The sequence below is a fragment of the Engraulis encrasicolus genome, chromosome 7 (assembly GCF_034702125.1).
Source record: "Engraulis encrasicolus isolate BLACKSEA-1 chromosome 7, IST_EnEncr_1.0, whole genome shotgun sequence".
Classification (NCBI taxonomy): Eukaryota; Metazoa; Chordata; class Actinopteri; order Clupeiformes; family Engraulidae; genus Engraulis; species Engraulis encrasicolus.
This window is the reverse complement of record NC_085863.1, coordinates 54,550,617-54,574,040: the sequence shown is the minus strand read 5'-3', so window position 1 is coordinate 54,574,040 and position 23,424 is coordinate 54,550,617. Positions and strand designations below refer to the sequence as shown.

Here is a 23,424-nt window from a genome sequence, read left to right as displayed (position 1 = left end):
ATCTGGGATACCCAACCTGACAAGTGTGAATTTAAAACATGTGGACATCATACATTAAAGTCCTCTCATTTCAGGTGGGCCAACAGTTGGTGCTTGATGTGGAATTTGAATAGGGCCTATAAGAGGGATAGTCTGAGCGAATTAGGGTTGAAGGTGGAAGTAAATAAAGCGAAAGAATATTTGGTATCATGTGATTCGTAGTTTTCTGTACCTTTGGAGCCTACAGCACAGATTGTTACAGAAAATAATTGCTTGGCTTTAAATGGAGCATGGTACATTCATTCATTTATTTATTTATTTTTTAAAAACACGTTACCACATTTTGATATTGGTTGATACCTCCTCAACCAATTTAAATATTTTCATGAAACTTGATGTATTTACTCATAAGTTGTCAAAGACGTTGGAAGACAATCTAGGTGTTAAGGGTCAAAGGTCAAAGTCACAAGGGCGTCACATTGGTTAAAATAGCTTACAAATTGTTCTAGTTATTTTTAATTAAGTGACAGCATTTTTGGTATCCTTGAAATTGGAACATTCTATAGATTAAGTTTTTTTGGTGGCTTCTTAGCAGAGTGGTACAACAAAAGACGTATAGGGCTTTTAATGGAGCATGATTCAATTTCTTTTGGGCCAAAAACGTCGTATGTTACCACATACTGATATTGGTTGATATTTTCTCAGCCAGTTGAAAGATTGTCATGAAACTTGTACTCATAAGTTGTCAAATATATGGCAAGACAATCTAGGTCTTGAGCAAAGGTTAAAGGGGCATTCCACCGGTGGAGACATGAATATGTTACTGAAAGTGGGTCATATTTATAGTAGAATAGTAACATACATTTCTAATTTGGTGCCTTCTTGGCCAAGAAAAGGCAGAAAATGACTTTTTAGTGCTTGTGGATTTGTGACAACAATCCCCATAATGCACTGCGATGCTCAAGTTCCACAGGCCACACCCAGTTATTTGGGACTCTATGCATCATCCCTCCCTCAGCTTGCAGGCAGTGTTGCCAGATTGGGCTGTTTCCCGCCCAATTGGGCTGCTTAGGATGGTCGTGTGCGGGTAAAAATGGCATTTAGCAGAAAAACCCGCCCAATTTTAGCCATAGAAATCAATAGAATTGGGCGGGATTTTGAGCTTCTAGGCTGGTTTTGAGCATTTTTTGGGCTGGAAATCATCAGCCTCATCTGGCAACCCTGCTTGCAGGTACATCACAGTGGGACAGACATCACTGGAAAGGAGAAGCTGGAGCACACTGCAGCTTAGTTTTCAAGACTTTATTTTGTGCACACACGCGACCAACGTTTCTGTGTTGCTTCTTCAGAGTCAAATGATAGCAAGAGAGAGACACACATTTCAAGACTTGACATTCACAGGTGATCCTACTTGGTTTGGCTAAATTGGTCTCATCTCATTGCAGGTAATTGATCCCATCCCCAACACCAGGACAAAATTGTAGACAATTAGACAGCTTGCCAACTTCCCAAAACAAAATAAAAAAGTGAAAAAAACAATACACAAAGAACGTTGTCAATAAAACCACAGCTACAATTATTACAAGACCACAGCCGCGATGCTGGAACAATTTGTTACAGAGAGCAAGACATATTGTGTTCCTCATTTATGCCCTGAGGCTCCACTGAATTTAGAGTATGAATCCAAAATGCCTTTCTACGAAGCCTCTCTGTCTAATTGTCTGCAATCTTGTCCTGGTGTTGGGGGGTGGGGTCAATTACCTGCAATGAGATGAGACCAATTTAGCCAAACCAAGTGGGATCACCTGTGAATGTCAAGTCTTGAAATGTGTGTCTCTCTCTTGCTATCATTTGACTCTGAAGAAGGTGTAGCAACACCGAAACGTTGGTCGGGTGTGTGCAAAAAATAAAGTCTTGAAAACTAAGCTGCAGTGTGGTCCAGCTTCTCCTTTCCAGCTATGCCAGTGACTTACTGGCAGTGTTGCCAGAGGAGGCTGATGATTTCCAGCCCAAAAAATGCTCAAAACCCACCTGGAAGCACTAAATCCCGCCCAATTCTATTGATGTCGATGGGAAAGATTGGGCGAGTTTTCCTGTAAAATGCCATTTTTACCCGCAGACGGCTATCTCAAGCAGCCCAATTGGGTGGGAAACAGCCCAATCTGGCAACACTGCTTACCGGAGCCTCAATGCCAGTGATTTCAAAAGCACTGGGACACTGATCTGTGATAGGTCTGTTAGAGCATTAGGTCCAACCCCCTATGGGCGGGGTTGAAAAGGTGGGAAAAAGGCTTGTAGTCTCAACAGAAATCCACCTCTCTTACACTTCCTATGTCGATGATGCAAAATGACCATTTTTACATCATTGACATAGGAAGTGTTAAGAGATGAATGCAGGTTTCTCCTATCTCAGGGGGAATTGAGAGATTTTTGCAAGACCATTCAAAAGTATGACTGGGTGTCTAGCAATGGAAAGCCTAATGCAAAATGGGTGGAGTGTCCCTTTAAGGTCACATGTGAATAAGCTTAACAAGGGTGAAAGATGTAAGTAAAGTAATTGAAGTGAAATTACAATAGATGTCTTTTAGATGTGATTAATTCATGAATTATGTTGGATTACTGCCAAACACCAGTGACAGGTGCAGTGCCCTCACCCTCAACCTCATCTTGCACCATAGCTCCCACCATGCACCTGGCTCTCCACCACCATGCATCCTGCCTCCACACGTACATGCTCCCTGCCTCCAAACCTTCCTCACTGTATAAATATACAGAATGCTCCCTCCACATCTCCATGCATTCTCCCAATCTCCCTGCCTCCATGCTCCCTTCCTTCCTCCCATCTATGTATGCACCCTACCATCACACACCCCTTCTTCTGTGAATCTCCTTCCTGCATCCATGGATCTGCCTTGTGCATGGATATTCCATGCACATTTTCCCCCAGACACTATGCCCCCTTTCCTTGTCTCCCTGTACCCTTCCACTACACCCATGCACCTCCCCACACACATAAATACTAGCCCCACATGCAGTCTTCATCTTCATCCCACTGTCTGTCTCTCTCTGCCTTTCATACGAACTCTTCTATGTCTCCCTCTTTATTAACCTATAATGCTACGTTTCCTGATGGGCCTTGCTTGTGTTCAAGTTCACTCTTTCTTTCTTCTTCCTGTATTGTCTCTGTCGTATCTGATGCCTTTCTCCGATGGAACAGGAGTACCTACAGTTGGAGTGATCCACTCTCCTCTTTCAATTGAGATCACTCTTGAGACTTGCATCAATTCACTTTACTCCTCTATCCTAGTCTGCATCTCACTGTTCTCCTTCCGTCCTTGTCCACTCATCTACAGTGCCCTCCATAATTATTGGCACCCCTGGTTGAGATGTGTTAAAAGCCTTAAAATAAATTCAGTGTTTATTGCAGAAGAATACTGTCACACTGAAAATGTTAGGAAAATGTAGCCTTCAACTCAAATGAATTGTAGGAAAATAAAAAAAAATCCCTGACTAAAAAATAATTATTTTTCATTAAATCACCTGTTCCACAATTATTGGCACCCTTAACAATTCCCAGGAAATAAATATAATTGAAGCATTTCTGTCATTTCTACAGTAGTTTACAAAGTTTACCGGAGTATGTAGGAACATTTAATTAGTAATTCATCACTTCCTGTTTCCCTGGGGTATAAATATGATGTGACACCGAGGCCATTTCTCTTATCCACTCTTAAACATGGGAAAGACAAAGGAACACAGCATACAAGTGAGGCAAATGTGCGCCGACCTTCACAGGTCAGGCAGAGGCTACAAGAAGATTGCCACTCAACTGCAGCTGCCCATATCCACTGTGAGAGGAATAATTAAGAAGTTCAAAACAACTGGAACAGTGGTAAACAAGCCTGGACGAGGACCCAAGTTTATTTTGCCACCACGCACAGTGAGGAGGATGGTAAGAGAAATCAAAATATCTCCAAAGCTCACTGTTACAGAATTACAACAAATGGTAGCATCCTGGGGTCACAAAGTCTCCAAATCAACCATCAGGTGCTGTCTACACGCCAACAAGCTGTTTGGGAGGCATGCACGGAGAAAACCTTTCCTCACCCACAATCATAAACGCAAACGTCTGGAGTTCGCCCAGCGGTATTGGGGCTTCAACTGGGACCGTGTGCTTTGGTCAGATGAGACCAAGATTGAGCTTTTTGGCAACAAACACTCTAAGTGGGTCTGGCGTGCCACGAAAGATGCGCATGCTGAAAAGCACCTCATACCCACTGTGAAGTATGGGGGTGGGTCAGTGATGCTGTGGGGCTGTTTCGCTTCCAAAGGCCCTGGGAAGCTTGTTAGGGTGCATGGCATCATGAATGCTTTGAAATACCAGGACATTTTAAATCAAAATCTGTTGCCCTCTGCCAAAAAGCTGAAGATGGGTCGTCACTGGGTCTTTCAGCAAGACAATGACACTAAACATATGGCCAAATCTACACAGAAATGGTTAACCAGACACAAAATCAAGCTCCTCCCATGGCCATCTCAGTCCCCAGACCTCAACCCCATTGAGAACCTGTGGGGTGAGCTGAAGAGGAGAGTACAGAGGAGAGGACCCAGGTCTCTGGATGATTTAGAGAGATTCTGCAAAGCGGAATGGCTGAAGATCCCTCTTTCTGTCTTTTCCCATCTTGTGAAACATTATAGGAGAAGATTAGATGCTGTTTTGTTGGCAAAAGGGGGTTGTACAAAATATTAACAACAGGGGTGCTAATAATTGTGACACACATTATTTGATGTCAAATAATTATTTCTTTATGTGGGATTTTTTCCCCACTGAATAAATGCACTTGCATTGAAGGTTGGATTTTTCTCTTTTTTTCCATTAAGGTCCCATATTATTTGGAGAAAAATAATAATAATTGGAAGCTAAAAAACACATCTCAACCAGGGGTGCCAATAATAATGGAGGGCACTGTATTGTGTATTGAGAGGTCTTTGATGGTGACATGATGTTTATGAGTTTGTGCGTGTGACAATGAAAAGGAGAACAGTTGACGTGCCTGACTTTAAACTCAGGGCTCCACCAAACTGGGCTGGAGCTCTGACTGTTACACCAAAGAGACAAATTTGTTAGTGACAGCTAGAGCACACAAATAACCCTGGTGATCCCACTGTCACTTCCCTTTGGGAAGTATACCCTTGCACTTCACACATTGCAGGCAGCAATGTAGTCTACTTTTTTGAAGTGGGTATACTGTATATCCTAGCATTTTCTGAAGTGGGTATACTGTATATATTTATGCTATTCTAAATAATGGATTAATCAATTTTAAGTGGGTATACTGAAGCCCCTAAAATTTAGAAGTGGGTATACTCTGTATACCCGCGTTCTACGTAGACTACACCACTGTGGTGATCCCACTGTCACACTGCCTTTCCCTTTGGGAAGTATACCCTTTACTGCTGTTCAAAATCAAGTCAAGTCAAGTCAAGTAGGTTTTATTGTCAATTTCTTTACATGCACTGGTCATACAAAGAATTTGAAAATACATTTCTTGCTTTCCCATACAGACATAGACTAATCTAGGTAAGGACATAGACAGTATAGACATAGACAGTACTTATACATGGACTTAAGACAGTATGGACATAGACAGTGCTCATACAGACATTTAAAGTGCAAGACTGGACAACAGAAGACTTGTAGAGGACATACATTAAGAGGTATTTGTTGTGCTTTTGTGCTTTTCCTAAAAAAAAAAAAAAATGCACATCTTTAGGAGAAACACTCCTATTGCTTTTTGCTGTGTATACCCTAAGTAAGCCTTGGCTTGTGTGGGTGTGGGTCTGGGTGCGAGTGTATTGGTGTGTGTGTATATGGGTCTGTATACATGGGTTCTACATTTTGTTTATAACCTGACTGCGCGAACCTACCTGCGCACAACTGAACCTCTGATTGTTGGAAACTGCTGTCGGTTAAACACATGCCCTTGTATGTTAGGTATTGGCAGCTACCTGTGTGTGCATCCCAGAAGCAGCAAATAGGGATAACATGGCAGTTCCCCAGTGCTTGTTGTCGTGTTGCTTTTTAACATGGCAGTTCCCTAAGAGGTCTCTTCTCTTAGGGAACTGCCATGTTAAATAGCAACAGGGAGCACTGGGGAACTGCTTAATTATCCCTAATTTCGAAAAATAATCCAGGAAACAGAGTCAGAACTACCATTCCTGAAGACCACATTTGTTCGGGTGCATTTTGTGACCTGTGCGGTGAACCTGCAATATTTCTGTTCAGCAGAGGAGCCATGAATACCAGTGCAAGGGAGAGCGAGGAGAGGGCGAGCGAGAGAGAGACGACAGAGACGAGAGGATGGGGTGAAGCCACAGGAAGAGAGAAAATAGAACAATCCACTTGCCTAGCTACAGGTGGCCTAGGTCAGTGGATTTTTCTGTTTTCTGTGTAGATCTGTGGCTTCACACCATCCTCTCGTCTCTCTCTCTCACTCGCATGGCTCTTCGGCTGAACAGAAATATTAGTTCACCGCAGCTTCAACATTTGGGTCAGATTGTTTTACTCATTGGCAGTGGCTGTAATTTTAATTCTTTAAGTTCAAACATGAACTAGCCTTTACATTAAAGGTGTTTTATCTTAGAAGGAGATAATTAGTTTGAGAAATAGAGTTTGGATATTTGGATAATGAAAGTGGGTGGTCCAGCACATTGTCAGGTCTGATGCCTTGTATGACTTTTGAAGGTCAGCCCATTGCCTCCCAATTTTAATCTGTAGTGCACATGTACAGCGTGTATGAATATTATCATGCAAGAATGCAAATCTTTCCACCCGTTCAAAGGCATTGGAAACATTGGTCTCCAATTGTCTCCCACCAAAATGTACTCTATTAGAGTGTTAGCATATAACAGTGGTTTTCCAAGTAGGGGCCTGGGAACCCTGGGGGGCGCGAGGGGTATTAGTGGGCCGTGGCAGGTTGGCTGGAAAGGCAACATAAATAATCGGATAAAATAACTCAAACAGACAAAAGTAAATCAAACAGTATTCCCTTTAGTTAAGAACTGCATTATCATTCTACTGCATCTCTGAACATTTAGTAGCCTACCATTATTGTTATTTTATATATCCCAATTTGGAACTGACTCACAGACCTATCCTGTGACAGGGATGCACAGAAGAAGAAAAAACAGTTTGGCACGACCTATGTAAGGGGGGGGCTTGGCCAGAATCTACCGCTATAAAGGGGCCGTGTCATGGTAAAGTTTGGGAACACCTGCAGTGGGCAATATTTTAGACCGTCTTGCAACATAGAACTACACAAAAAGGTGAGAGCACAAGAGAGAGCGCCTGACAGCTGACGGTTACGTAGCACTAACAGTGACTCCAGATTGGTTGAAACTTCCTCTCCAAGGCATCCATTGAGGAGGTGCGCGCCCTACCCCGCACTGCTCCCACGGCGCGACCACCACCATTAACAGTCCAGAAGTTACACAGCTCCAGCTGCTTTGGTAAGCCCACCTGTTCTAATATCCCATTTTTTGCTTTAGTGCCACGTTTACAGACAGCAGTTATCAGCAGGGAACGTTTTGTATTAGCTAGAGCTAGGCGTTGTTTTTTCTGCGGCGGCAACAGGTGCAACTAGCTTTTTACTGTCACTGTCAGTGGTCAGTGGGCTAGTAGCAGGAGTTATGTCATCATCTCTGACAGTTGCCTTTTCAAAACTACTTGTGAAAAGAATTCGTTTTGGGTTGACTGAACTTTCCCCTCTCGAAGTTATCACCTGTTTACTATTCTAAAAATCACTGTGTCGTAAACAAAAGTACTCGATGTCCACAAATAGCGTCGCCCCATCTGCTGAGAAAGATAACTTTCGTGCTGTAGTCGTAGTCAACACTTAAAAAGGACGTTGTCACTTCAAAGACGGCTTGAAGGATGAAAACATCACGCGAACGAGTCTGAAATAGTTTATCAGACGGAGCTGTGATTTTGTAACACCAGTGAAACATTTTCATAATGTGAATGTCGTCCTCCTTGCTCCAAGACGCATGGCGCACCGTGTACTGCAATAAACATGAAGTGGCATCATCTGTTGTCCTGATAAGCGCGTTAGGCTACATGTTAAATTACTGAAATGGCCTGTTTAGTTGCTGTTGTTTACAGAAAACATACTTGAAATTGCCAAGGTATAGCTTAGTATTATGACATTTGGCAGAGCCAGCCTTGAGCACGAGATGAGATGCTGCACGAGCTGTCACAACTGTCTGCATGGCATACGCACGAGATGGACAGCAGACTGCTGGCCGTTTAAATCATTAACATGGCTGAGACAAACCAGGCACGAAACGTTGTGTATGTGAAATTAAAATGTGTTGTTTCACCACTAGGCCTAGTCATCTTTAAAGGGAACCATATCTGCGGTAGTCCTAGACAGCTGTAGGATAATTCCCATGGAATCTTCCATGCGAATTACCCCTGGTAATGAATTAATGTGTAGTAAAGGGCATGTAAGCATCTAACAACACAGTTTTTGACCATTTTGCCTCTCTGTCTAAGGGGTTGGTAGCCATATGCCGGATGAAAGTGTGCAGTTGCCATAGGAGATGAGATGTGTAAAGGTCACCATGGGAAATGAAATGTCAACAAGCATCCATCAATGTTAATTGAACTAAAACTTTAATGGAATCACAGCTGCTCTGGTGTTTCAGAGCCTGAAATTGTTTCATACAATAGGAATAAATGTTTCAAAGAGCCTTTTAATGTGCAACCAAACAGTTTGACCCAGTTTCATACACCTGCACAGCTGATGTCATGACTCTTGTTATATCAGATTTGTTGCTCATGGCAAGTAATTGATATCTGAGAACATCCTTGCTTGTCTGTTTTTTTTAAACCGAACTATTTGAGCTCTTATTGCATTAGTGGTATTGTCATACTCTGTTGGCTTGTGTGCAATATGATCTAAAGGGCTCTGCTGTCTCAAGTGTCCCAGGGCATCCCTGGCCCCGACAAATAAAATCAGTGTGTCAGTCATGTTTGTTTGAAAAGGCCAGATCAATAGTAACCCTCTTCTAGACCATGGTGGGGGCTTCTTTTTGCCATTGCCTCATGGTCCTATAGCAGCATATATACCGGTAGTCTATTGTCTCAGCTTTAGTCTTTGGGAGGCATGGCTGTCAAGGAACAGGATGTATTAGTGGGAGTTGTTCTCCTGTCATGTGACCTGACCAGACCGCCGGCATATTGTAGCAGCCAGCCAGAGGCGTGTGTGTGTGTGTGTGTGTGTGTGTTCCCAGAAAGCCTGCACCGCTTTCCTGCTCTTCATTTCCTGTTTCTCTTTTCCACTTTGAATATTCAGGTGGCGGCGCTCTGACGTGCCCCCACCGGCAATAGACGTGTGCTGCTGCTGCTGCTGCTTCTTCTCGCAGAAGGTAAACACTCACTCGGCTCCACTGTCACTGTGTTTGCTAACAGTTATTGTAGGGAGTTTGTTAGTTATTACCTGTGTGTTTGTGTGCTGGGCAAACATCAGTGTGTTGAGAGCTTTAAAAAGTGTAATGAGTGAAAATTTCTACCCTGGGATAGGTTATTTAGTAGATCTGTCAATTCTGTCTTTTTCCTCCCCTGTATCAGCATCACAGGAGCCTTTCTTACAAGGTCATTAATTGCTGGAAGTCAAAATATCATTGTCAAAAGTGTTTTGTTCAAATAAAATATTGTATCTTAAAAATATATGTTTTTTGGGTGATCCTTGGTTGGAAACTGACTTAATTTTAAATTTTTAGTAGCCTAAACCACTGTCTTGTTGGAAGACAGTGGGAGTTCAGAGAAGTCAGTTTAAAAGTTCAGAGAGTTCACAAACTCAAAACACCTTTTTTTAAAAACTGAAACTCAATCTGAATTAGTTTATGTAATCTTAAGCCAAACTTATGTTTACAAAGCCTCTCTCTTTATCAGCTGGATATGCTGGACACTGTGTTGAGTTGGCACTGTGCTGCATGTGCTGTGTGTAGCTTAGTGCTATTTTAAACTGCCAGTTGTGCCAGAGGCCAAAACGTCAGCCTTGCACAAAGACCATTAACCATGCGTGGAAATGTAAATAAAGCTAATCGCTTAGCCGTAAATGACTGGCTAGTGTGCTCACCTCTCTCTCTCTCTCCCTCCCTCTCTCTCTCTCTCTCTCTCTCTCTCTCTCTCTCTCTCCCTCTCTCTCTCTCTCTCTCTCTCTCTCTCTCTCTGCGCCCACCTGTTCCAGTAAATTAAATGGCAAGAGAAAACCACTGGGGAAAAGAGACAAATGAGGGCTGGCAAAGTGTTTCAAGACCTAATGAAGTCGTGGATTGGTACAGTTTCAATAAGAAACAGGAAAGGGAGACTCACAAATGTGTCTCCACAACGGGATTAGTTTAGTGCTTTATGGAAAAAAAAACGTCTGGTGATTTCCAATTGTGCTCATTCTTCTTCATGTAGTGTTTCTGAATAACATAAACAGTGTGTCACTCCTATGATTTGTGGCTGGCAGATTGTGGCCTTTCCCGAGACTGAGGAGAATTGAATTGTCGTGTTGTTCATTAATGAAGGAGGGGGTGACTCATGGCAGATAGTGCTTTGGTCTCTGAGAGAGTAGACATCTGTTTAGAGTAGCATGGCTGTAGCAGTTAGCTTTCAGCACTGCTGTCTGCCTTTACATGCCATACATATTGATTTTTGTTATTTCAAAGGACAAATAGTGATTTTTTTTTCATTTGAGCTGATTTGACGTTCACTAATGGTGCATGACTAAAGCCTGCTCCTAATGGCGGCCCCTTTGTGGGAAGCAGGTCTTATTTACACACATCAAACCCACGGATGCGGACGGGTGCCATTTCTGTCTTTTTTGCCTCAGGTGATGAGAATGAAGAGGCATCTGTTTCGAACGGCAAACAAAAAAAAGCCTACACCCTCGCTCCCGCTTTTGATGTACTGATTCATTGGATTATGTCTAGATGCGGTACAATGCATCAGTACATCAAGGAGAGGAGAGTGGAGGTCTTTAAAATTGAGTTTGCATGATACATTGTAGATGAAGAATGTGCCTGTTGTCCTGAACTAAAGCAGGCATCTGCTACTCATTGTTGGTTGAGGATGCTTCAGTAAGATTAAAACCACTGCGAGTATCCTTAGCCTCAAGGCTGCAGAATTCTGTCTTCTGTCTTCTTCGATTTTTTTCCAGTTTCAATTGCTGAGTTTTAAAGCAATGTGAGGTACACTGTACACATTTTGATTGATATGCATGTGTTAACAGGTCAGTTATATAGTTTGTACTGTATTCCATTTAATGAACTGTTTTTAACATCTAAATTAATTCAGTTATACAAAGGGCATAAAGTAATACGGCTTAGATGTATGTATGCAACAATTTACACTTAGAATGTGGATGTTCATTACCTCCTTTAAAGGAACAGTCCACTTCATTTCAAGAAATTGCTCATATGTAAGTCCCAGTAAAATATGGGAATACATAGGATTTTTCGTCTATATGCTTGCATTGCCTAGTTTAACAGTAGCCTACAGCAGCAGACAAAACATCATCAAATGTACTTATAAACTACTTTAAAATTAATGTAATTCACCAGAGTGCAAAACAGCTATTTAATCCTGTCCTCTGAACACTTGTGGCTTGATGCTAATGCTCCCATTTACTTCCAGGTATTATGCTAAGCTATGCTAATAATTCAAGCAAACAAAACATCATCAAATGTACTTATAAACTACTTTAAAATTAATGTCATTCACCAGAGTGCAAAACAGCTATTTAATCCTGTCCTCTGAACACTTGTGGCTTGATGCTAATGCTCCCATTTACTTCCAGTTATTATGCTAAGCTATGCTAATCATTCTGATACCAATAAATTCAAGTACTGAAAACACAGAGAAGAAAATTATATGCACATTCATGAATAATGATTGTGGGAAGTACTGCAAATATGTGAAAATCAAGAAACGGTGGACTGTTCCTTTAAAAGACTCTTTGGACAAATACAGCATTTTGTTTTGCAGAGCTTCTAATCGTCACCTATAGCGATGACCGACACCATGTTTGGCAGCAGCAACGACCAATGGATCTGCCCCAATGACAGACAGCTGGCACTGCGGGCAAAGTGAGTTTAGTAACACTTTATTTAGATACTTATTCAGATGCTTTATATAGATGGTCCACCCACCGAACCTTTATTACAGATGGTTTGTACTATATACCACTTTTGTCGTTTTGTTTTGTTGTTTGTTGTCTTCAATTGTCTTCATCTAACCTTCAACCACGTCTGAAACAGTACCTTACGTAACCTTTAATCTTAGCGAGACAAAGAGTTTCTGTGTTAGACAGATGGGTTGTTGATATTGGATTTCTATCTAACTATCTGTCAACAGTACGTATGTACATACACACAAAGTTTTACTGTCTAAATTGCTGTACTCTTTACACAGTAGTTGTATCATCACACCACATGTTGATCCCTCATTGTGTGCGTATGTGTCTGTGTTTGCTTTGCGTACCTCCTGTGCTACTCGTTCAGGCTGCATACGGGCTGGTCAGTACACACGTACCAGACAGAGCGGCAGAGGAAGAGCCAGGCCCTCCAGCAGCAGGAGCTGGACATCATCCTGAGCGTCATGCGCAGAGCCGAGCAGCTAGACCAGCTGGAACAGCATAGGATTGGGTGGGTGAGCAATAGGGCTGTAACGATACACTAAACTCATGATTCGGTTCGTATCACGATTTTTGACCTACGATTCGATACCCCCCACGATTTCTGAAATGTATCTCCATTGAAGTTTGGAAACACTATCACATCAAATCATAAGGTTATTTTCTGGACTAATGGGTAATAAAACTTTGAAAGGTCGTATCACGATACTGCCTCCTTGTATCACGATACAGTATCATGACTCTGTGTATCACGATTTCTCGGTTCGATACAATATCGTTACAGCCCTAGTGAGCAACAACACACAATGCTAAAACACTTGTACTAAAACACTTCAAACAATGTTTCAGGACCCTGTGTGTCAGAGGCATTGTTCCTAACCACTTACCAACTTAACAAGGTTGCCAATGGGAAATTGCATTGCAACCAATTAAGTCGCTAACGTTGTGTTTAGCAACAACGCTGTTCGGCAATGACGGTGTTGAGAGATGCATCCCTGGTCTGTCAAATGTAATTGTTATCCACATAATGTACTACATAGTCAGATTCTATTCATAAATGGACATATAAGGACAGAATGATATTTGATTTCCCACATTTGCATTGAAGTACATTGGCACACCTCCTTGAGAGGAGAACAGTGGAGGTCCACAGAATAACACAAAGCATACTCCCACACACCGTCCTCATTTGCATGAGAAAACTCATTGCATTTCTTTGTGTAGCGGTAGTGTCTGAGTCAGATGACCATCATTACCTACTTATTATCACCACATACAAACAAAGCCATTGCTTAGAGTTGCATTGAAATTTATTGGTACTGAGAAAGAAATATTTCAGGTTAATTCGGCTTGGAATTGGCCCCATTTGTTGATATGTTGAACTGATAGTGGCAATACAGGGTTGGGCATGGTGGAGCCACACTTGGTAAAATTTGAACGATGCAGTGGACCAAAATGTTGTGTCTCAATTTCACTGGCCTCTGTAAGAAGAGTGTGAGGTATCTTTCACCTCTTGAACAAGAAACCACAAAGCACACAACACACAGCTTCATCTCAAGGCTGACCAATCTATTGACTAGGTTATTATGAGATTAGGTTTATTTGGGAAGAATTTAATAAGAAATAAAAAATATACTGGATATACAAGGGCTGGAATCGACACTACTGAAATTAATAGAGAAAAAGAACTTTGATAGATTTCCGAGGTGAGGGTTTTCACTCGTCTGTAATAGTCAAACATTTTCATAGTCCAGCTCAGGCTAGGCTGTTAAAATATTGAGTTGGTCGGTCAAGTGAGTGCATTTCTAAACCCTTGGGGGTTTCGTTAATATTAAAGTATGATTTTATATACAGTATTTCATTGTTAATAAACTGAAGCAAGGTTCTGAAAAATGTGTTATTTGAAGGTAGAGAATTTGCATTCCTCTTAAATGTGTATTATGAAATGGATAATGTCCATCTCTCTTGGCTTATTCCTCAACAATGACAATTTTTAGACGGTGTTAAGGTCAGATTAGACTTCAGCAACTGCGAGCGTGAAAAGTCGCGTGGGAGTGGCCACGAACCAATTTTGTATTCATGCATCTGCGAGCTCTGCGAGGTCCGAGGTCTCGTTGCCAGCCACATTTGAAATTGCGCGATTAGGCTACTTTCACTAGGCCTACATTGTAAGCACTGCGGTCATTATTAAGCAATGTTGCTTTCTATCCCGGTTAGCTAGGTATTTTCACACAAATTGCAAAGGCAATGCAGTGGTATCATTATTTGACATACCCAGTCTGTTTTCACGAGCAGAAAATGCAAGCATGTAAAGACAGTTGATTCTGCCGATGTGTGTTTACATTCGGTGGAGGAACGGTAGTAAAACCGCAGGCATTGCCACGAGTGTTCAACTGATGCATTGTTTGTTACTTAGCTTAGCTTCGTGTATTTACACACATTTACACACAAGGCATTAATAAAGTTTTTAACAGAATACAGCTCTGCTCTCGCAAACTACTGGCATTGCGCTGCCACAAGAACAGAACAAGGAAGTAGCGAGACGACCAATCATAGTGCCTTTTTGTCTGCGTACTCCGCGTCCGTCCGACGGATAGTTAGAATTTTTTTGAGGCGCTAGACGACGGGCGCAGAGCCTCTGAGAGGGGGGCGTGGACTCGCATAGACAGAAAACGGACGGACGCAGATTCTATGCGAGCGAAGCATAAATCTAGCTTTAGACGGTGACAGGAAGTGAGTGAGAAGAGAGAGACGGGGAGGGCTTGGCAAATGACCCAGGCCAAACTCGAACCAGGGTCGCCAGCCAGTGTAGCAGACCAGCAGACCTCTCAGGACTTCGTCATTCTATCACTAGCTGTGCCGTATTTGAAATATTGTGTAGAGGCTAAACGTAGTTAATCAAGGAAATGTGAGTGCAACTGGACTATTTTGTGAAGTGAACCTGGCTCATTCAAAGCCCATTAGGCATTCGTAATCATTCTAGAGAGTCATGTTCAGTAATAACTCATAAAACATGTCTGTGAAGGATTTGTCTTAATGATTTAATAATCATTCATGTGTCTACAGTTCAGGCAAGTCTGCACAAATACCGCCCTGGAGAAGTAACTCAGAAGTAATATTGGCCAACTGTATATTGCACTTTGGACCAGGGCTTTGAACCATTATTTTTTTCCAAACGTTCCGTTCCGAACAGAAACGGAATTATAACGTTTCCGGTTCTGAGTTCCACCAATATATTGACGTTCCCGAACCGGTTAGAACCAAAAATTATTGTTCCCGGAACGGTTAATTTCGTTCCGGCCAGCTGATTATTCCCCATAGGCCTAACTGACGTTAAAAAAGAAAGACGGAAGTGCAAATGAGTCAGCCTACATTCAAAACTGTTTATTCAAGCGGATGAAAAGAATATCCTCCAGAATTTTGTTCATTCAGGGACAACCTAAGCGGAGAAGCAGAGAATAAACCTCAATGATGAAAATGTGCGCTCCACGCTGACTTGGGTAACGGGGAGCACTATGATGGACATTGTGAGTTTGTGCATATTTGAAGCGGCCATGGAAGCCCAATGACGCCGAACATTGTCGGTGCGCTTTGCACGCACTTCCCTGCAATGTCTTACAATAATGCAATGCAAACTCTGTCCTTTTGTATGACAGTGGTTTCTCTTATTTAAGATGTGGAGTGAAGACTTTGTAATCTACAGCTCTCTCTCCATTCAGTCAGAGAATGTCTGTCACACAGGACGTGAACCTCAGCCGCCATAGTAACGTGCGCAGGCAAATAATGACTTTGTTTGTTTGTTTGAGGAACGGTATTAACCGGTTACCATTATTTTTAAATAAGTGTTTCCGTTCCAGAACATAAAAAATAATAATGTTTCCGGTTTCGTTTCTGTTCCCTGTAAAATACAAAAAGTTTCTGGTTTTCGTTTTCGTTCCTTGAACCGGTTTGAAGCCCTGCTTTGGACTGCCTAGTATGTATGAAATACTTTCCAGACAACCCATAGAGAAATCAGTGTGTATGTGGGTAAATAAATGAACTATAAATATTGTTCTCTACTGACGTGTGTGTGTGTGTGTGTGTGTGTGTGTGTGTGTGTGTGTGTGTGTGTGTGTGTGTGTGTGTGTGTGTGTGTGTGTGTGTGTGTGTGTGTGTGTGGGTGTGGGTGTCTGGGTGTCTGGCAGGCGTCTGGTGGAGCGTCTGGAGAACATGCGGGGGAGTGCGGTGGGCAATGGCCTCTCCCAGTGCCTGCTGTGCGGGGAGACGCTGGGAATTCTGGGGGCGCCGTCTGTACTCTGTCAGCACTGCTGCAAGGTATGGGGATCACCTGACATAAGAGGAACAGACTTCAGACATCACAAACATTTTTGCCTATTCATCTTTGAAATCAGGGGCTTTACTATTTACGTATACAGTCAATATTTGTAAAAAGGCTTTCGACTATAGATGAGCTTATAGATGACTATAGACTATCTTTGGTTGTCACTCTGACTTGCTAGCGCGTGCCTACTGTGTGCCACCTCACTTGAAAACCCTCACACACTAATGTGAAGTCAGGGCACAGATGTGGACTTACAGTAATAATCCATTTCACATACATTTCCAGGCTATAACTTCATTTTGCACTGTGTCTTCATAAAAAAATGAATGAACTGGACTGGGCACTGGACACAACATGACTGGACATGGGACTGACCACAGACAGTACATACTTTGGACAGCGTTTATTAATCCCCTGAGGGGCATCACATGTCACAGGATCTAAATCTGCATTTGAAACGCCTGTTTACCAATTACTTCGTTTTGTGTATCACTGATTCTTGAAAGTTTGGCAAAAACATGTCCCTGCAGTAAAATATTAATTCTGTTGAAAATCAACTAAATTTTCACAAACAAAATGAACCCAGGTAATGGCCAAGGGGTCTGTCACACGAATACACAGTTGTTTGAAATATTTAAGTGTAATTTTATTACTTTTCATGGCTATAAACCTGTCCACACCCTGTAAAAACGCCTGTCCCAAGGACTGGCATCATCATTTCAATTGACTTAAAATACAAAAATCACTAGCAGAATTGAACAATATCACCATGATGTGGAAGACCATATTAAAGTGGTTCTACAGATGTGCACATAGTGGATGTAAAACAATATTTACTATTATTTACTGATTGCTCAAAATGTGTCCAGCATATTGGTCACCACCGTCAGATTTTTTCTAAAAGACAATAAAATCAGGTATGCACAAGGTAATTTTCATTACTGAGGACCCATTTTCAAACCTTTAGCTCTACTGCCTACTTCACCATCACTGAAGCTCCTGTAAGTTTATTATTTTGTCCTCAATTTGTTAATTGGTTTGGACACTGGTACTGTCCCAACCATAAACTGTCAACACCGTCGGGGGTTTTAATAGTATTGTATTACATTAATGTTAATAAATATAATTTTTTTCAGAAAAGGTATGAAGCACCCAAGAAACAGAGCGAAAATGAAATGGCTAATGTGAACAAACAATGCATAATATTTAAAAGAGTGTTTTTTTGTCTCACACCGTCAGATGTCACTACCGTCAGATTTTGTTCTGCTCATCATGTTGTTCCATATTTTACTAAATTGTGCTGGTTAATGAAACATTACTAGGCATGTTAGTAATAATTGTGATCCAAAATGATACTCTAGCCACCACTGAGGTGCATTTGGAGGTTTTTTTGTCAGAAAACCTGACGGTGGTGACATCTGATGGAGTTCACCAAAAAACACATGTTTTAAGTGTTTTTGACATGTTTTAAGAATATGCGTACAATAAGTATCTACAGTTATGTTGAATTGTTAAAATAATTCACTTTAATACAGTAAACATGTGTTTTTACTTCTAATTCTGTCTGCCGCTGTTGACAAAACAAGAAAGAGCCCATTTTATGAAAAATGTTAAACATGGGGAGCTTGGCCAATGCATTCACTGCACAGCCAAGACCTACATGTATGATAATACACCTCTATATTTTGGATTTGAACAACTTAAAAGCTGTTTTTACCACATTTTCAACAACCAGTGGCTTACTTCCTAGATAATTTAACTAATGAAGTAAAAACACATGCTCATACTGTGCACACACAAAAATAAAGTGTTTATGCAAGATGCCATTGACTTGAGAGGGCTATTTATTTTGCTAAATGCAGGTACTAATTAGGCCACTTTCACCACTCTCAGATTACTGTCACCACCGTCAGTTCTTAAGTCACCACCGTAAGAAGGAGTTTTGGACATTTTTAAAGGAATGTGCTTACAACATTTTCCTTAGGAGTTGTTGAAATATCAAAGTAATAGCCAATTTAAGCCTACACGAATATTTGTGAAATTACAAAAAATTGTTTGTTCTATTTAGGCGTTAAGTAAGCATCGTATGACGGTACATATTTTAAAATTTGAACACATGAAACAGTATTAAAATAGAACAAAAGTGAATTTTCAACATTTAAAGGCATATGTGTGAACCAAAAAATACACATAATCACTTAAAAACTCCAGATACATATGCAACCAAATCAATACAATTTTAATAACTTTTAATTGTGTCTGACGGTGTTGACAAAAAACAAGGTATGATCGGAGAAAAGCCTGATTTCTGAAAAAAATACATAATGGGGAGATTGGCCTTGTGCATTTCTGAAAAGCCAAGACCTTAGTCTATGAGGATATACCATATAATTTTGTAATTCACTTTGTTTTTTTCTGTCAACATTACAACCTGTTTTAGCCACTTTCTCAAGAATCAGTGGTATATGCAGTCACTACAACTACTGTGCCAATAATGGTCTTCAATGTTACGCTTTCACCAAAAATGCACGTCATTCAAAACCTATGTAGATGACTAAAGAAACGAAAACCCATCAACACTGTCTAGCTGAGTCAAAAAATGATTTCTGTTTCATAGAACATTAAGTCACAGCATTTACTTTTAATACGATGGTGCTGCCCAAGATGATGAATGCTGCAAGAAAATAACTTTGTTAACCACCAGAGGGCAGTACACACCTTCCTATTTACAGAACAGGCACCTGCTGTTTCCAAAGCTTTCCTACATGTATATCGTACAGTAGTCCAGCATACAGGTGTACTAGTGTGGGCTTCTCTTCCGTGACTCGGGTGATGACCTGCCTTAGTTTCAGGGTCAGGGAGTCCAGATGGTGCAGGTGGATCACGACTTGGATTTGAAAGTGCCACATGGGCTGGCCGTGTGTGTGTGTGTGTGTGTGTGTGTGTGTGTGTGTGTGTGTGTGTGTGTGTGTGTGTGTGTGTGTGTGTGTGTGTGTGTGTGTGTGTGTGTGTGTGGTTGTGTGGTTGTGTGGTTGTGTGTGTGTGTGTGTGTTGTGTGTGTGTGTCTGTGTGTGTGTGTGTTTGTGTGTTTGTGTGTTTGTGTGTGAGGGAGACAGAGAGACAGAGAAGGAAAGTGTGTGTTTGTGTGTGAGGGAGACAGAGAGACAGAAGGAAAGTGTGTGTGTGTGAGTGTGAGTGTGAGTGTGAGTGTGAGTGTGAGTGAGAGAGAGAGAGAGAGACAAACAGACAGACAGACAGACAGACCGACAGACATGAAGAGAGGGAGGGCAAGTGTGTCTGAGAGAGAGGGAGAGGGAGAGAGATAGAGACAGAGAGGGAGACAGAGAGATAGAGACAGAGAGGGAGAGGGACATAAGGAATGTGTGTGCTAGAGGGAGGGAGAGAGAGAGCGGGATGTGTGATATGCGGCTTGATCTATGTGTGAGAGGAGTAGGCCGTGGGGCGGAGCAGCCAGTGCCAGCTCAGGCAGCTGGCCATGAGGGGAGGTAGCCCCAGCCCCCAGCAGGTGAAGCGGAGGGGGCGGAAGCATCTGTCTCTCGAACTGGAGGGTCGTGAACACCTCGTGACTCAGCACTTTGCTGTTTATTTGTTTGTTTGATTCAGCCATTAGTCGCAGTTAGGCTGCGACTCGAGAATTTGCTGATAGTTGATGACACTTATGAGTCATATGGGCATAATGTTAATTTAATTAACTTACATTATAGTTTAAGTGTTATTGTGTCAATGCATGTCATATAGTATGGCATACTGGAGGCAAATGTCTCATTGCAATGGATATGAATTATGAACAGAACGCTAGATGTCTAAAAATGGTGAGATGCACAGAATCCAAGATCCGGTTGTGGATCCGGCAGGATAATAGGGTTTTTCACAGGATCCGGATCCGGCAGGATCTTAAGCAGTGGATCCAGTATCCGGCAGTTACCTAAAAATCAGGATCTGGTGCATCTCTAGCCTAGGTTTTTCAGTCAGTCTTTCACAACCCCAATTGCTCCATGGAGTGAAAGACCTTTGGAAGTGGCCAGTGCATGCAGTGTGGCAGTAAGCCAATGTGTCTAAAAAATAGTTTGAGCCAACGTAATAAAAAGGGCCCACGTGTGCGAGTAGGCTATGTGTTTGAACCCTTTCGTAGGATCCGGTATCCGGTTCCAGATCCGGCAGGATCTTAAGCAGTGGATCCGGTATCCGGCAGGATCCTAAAAATCAGGATCCGGTGCATCTCTAAAAAATTGTGAAGTCTTTAGCTATGAATACATCGGGTGGGTTTGAATTATGTGTCTTTCTTTGCACTTCTAGACTACTGTATGTCACATTAGGAGGAAGGCCACTGTACCACATTTTCACAATTCTTTGAAAAACTTCTTCATATAGCAGCCATATAGTACGTATATGTGATTTTAAAGCAAACTTTTAGACTATTTTAAGACGGCTCTTAGGATTCAATAAAGCCACTAAGTGAGAATTTCCTTTGACATGGCTGTGGCAAATAGGTGGCTCCAAAGTGCTTCAGAAATACAAAGCTTCCTGAGAGCAGACGTAATTATGAGCACTTCTGCCTGCCTTTTGTATTCCATTTCATGGGACTTAATTAGAGGATCCTGGCCGTGTATTTATCATAATGCCTTATTCACGCTTGCGTTCAAATTGATTCTTAAAGTTGAATCACCAGAATCCAATATAGTAGTTCCGTTCCTTAATTAAATTTCCTTTTAATGGTGTGTATTGTTTTGTCTCTCTCAACCTACAGTGTCAGGAAATGGGTCTTCGTGCGTTGTCTTCCACAGGTTTCTAGATGGATATTAGAAGTTACACTGTGAAAAACAGTTCAATTAAAATGGCAGGATTTCTAATAAACACTCATAGAGGAAGGCCAAATATAGCTGTAAATGGATGTACGTAAGCCGATGCCATCTATTTCAAAGAACAGCTTTGAGCTCTCTTGATGCCTATTTATCTTGTTTTTGAAATGCTCTTTTCCACTGCCCCTTTTCTACCCGGTACAGCTCGACACGGCACGACACGGCCGCCATTTATTGCATTTCGATTAGCAAATACGGCACGACACAGCTCGAAACCAGCCTTCATTTTTTCCGCTGGCTGAACCAAGCTGAGCAGGTGGGACTCACTAATTCGACGCCCTTTCGGTACCCTAACCCTAACCTTAACCCTAAACCTAACCCTAACCCTAACCTTAACTCTAACCCTAACCTTAACCCTAAATCTAACCCTAATCGCTTGTTTGAAATGTTTGATTACCATGTGATGTACCGAGAAGGCGTCAAACTAGTGGGTCCCCTGAACAGGTACTGTCGCTGCCTACTACCCAGAATGCTGTGTGTTACCTCGCCCTCTCTGGTGAATCAAAGAACAATCACGGCGGCCACCGGATCAACTACCTTAGCTGTCTGTTTAGTGTGACACTTTATTACTTAAATATTAAAATCGAAGGCAGAAATCAACATTGTAGTACCCAAATATGATGTTGCTCAAACTATATATAGCAAGGACTGATAGATTAGATATCTGTCAGCCTTAGATTAGTCAACGAGCCGATGTAAAGTAATGCTATGTGACAACGGCAAAAACGTAACTCCAACCACACTCTGGGTAACACGCTTTGTAGTGGAAAGACAACCCAGGCTGGTTTAATAGCACTGCTCAGCTCGACACGACATGGAATAGCACAGCAGGGTTGTATGTGGAAAAGAGCCTTAACATTACATGAAAAAAGCTTGTGGCCAATATGCACTGCTCTGCCCGTGGAACACTGTAAAGGTCATTGAAATGACTTTCCTACCTCTTTAGTTATACATAACGACATGGTCATTACCATGTCTGCAACAACTAATTTTTGACATGGGCCAAGCTTTAACAGATAAAAACAGGTTTTATCATATCACCATATTAGGTCTGCAGTGTTTATATGATGGCATTTTCATGCCAAATGCCTGTGCCTTTCACTGTGTTTTTACAGAAAGTGTGCACCAAGTGTGGAATTGAGACGGTGACCAACCAGAGAAGACTTCAGTGGCTCTGCAAAATTTGTAGTGAACAGAGAGAGGTACATGCTTACTCCTCTTCTCTTCTCTTCTCTTCTCTTCTCTTCTCTTCTCTTCTCTTCTCTTCTCTTCTCTTCTCTTCTCTTCTCTTCTCTTCTCTTCTCTTCTCTTCTCTTCTCTTCTCTTCTCTTCTCTTCAACATCAGATTCGAGTTTGAAATTTGCAATGTTATATTGTTTACATCATCATTTCTACAGCATCCTTTCAATGACCAACTGTACAAGTATGCTCCCCCCGTGCCCGTTGGATCACACAGCTAGCAGCACATAAACATGCATGCACCTTTCAGAAAGTTCAAAGCAAGAAACATGATAAGAAATGACAAGTCAGTGGTAGTTGTGGTGAGAACTCTCTTCTCTTCTCTTCTCTTCTCTTCTCTTCTCTTCTCTTCTCTTCTCTTCTCTTCTCTTCTCTTCTCTTCTCTTCTCTTCTCTTCTCTTCTCTTCTCTTCTCTTCTCTTCTCTTCTCTTGTACACAGTTACCTAGGCATATGTAGTAGCTTTTCTACCAGTTTTACCCAGCTTCTTCCCAACATTCTTACATCAGCCTACAGTATCATACATCTTTCCCCCTGTTCCCCACGGATCGCCCACGGCTAGCGGCGCATAAACATGCATACACCTTGCAGAAAACTTCACAGCAAGTGATGTCACAGGAAGTGACAAGTCAGCGGTAGTTGTGGTGTGTGAACAGATTCCCCTTGAGAGCAGAAGATGCCGTAGCATGGTGGCGGCAGTGTAGAATTGCTCTGAGCAAAAGGGACTCAGCGAGGTTCACCAGGGGTCACCCTGTTACTGCGTCGATTATCGACGGTCCTGATGCAGTCTCCCGGGCAACAACCCTCCATGTTCCTCCACTA

At 41.9% G+C, this 23,424-nt stretch overlaps 1 protein-coding gene across 1 annotated transcript in view; it reads left to right on the top strand.

Moving 5' to 3' along the window:
• The first annotated feature begins 7,412 nt into the window (after positions 1–7,412).
• Positions 7,413–23,424, top strand: part of doc2b (double C2-like domains, beta) — a 230,620-nt gene continuing 214,608 nt past the window's right edge. The window contains exons 1-6 of the mRNA XM_063204002.1: positions 7,413–7,488; positions 9,336–9,408; positions 12,017–12,117; positions 12,532–12,675; positions 16,349–16,478; positions 22,481–22,567. Of these exons, the coding sequence (XP_063060072.1) occupies positions 12,041–12,117; positions 12,532–12,675; positions 16,349–16,478; positions 22,481–22,567 (438 nt within the window). The 5' untranslated portion in view covers positions 7,413–7,488; positions 9,336–9,408; positions 12,017–12,040. The remainder of the gene's footprint in view (positions 7,489–9,335; positions 9,409–12,016; positions 12,118–12,531; positions 12,676–16,348; positions 16,479–22,480; positions 22,568–23,424) is intronic.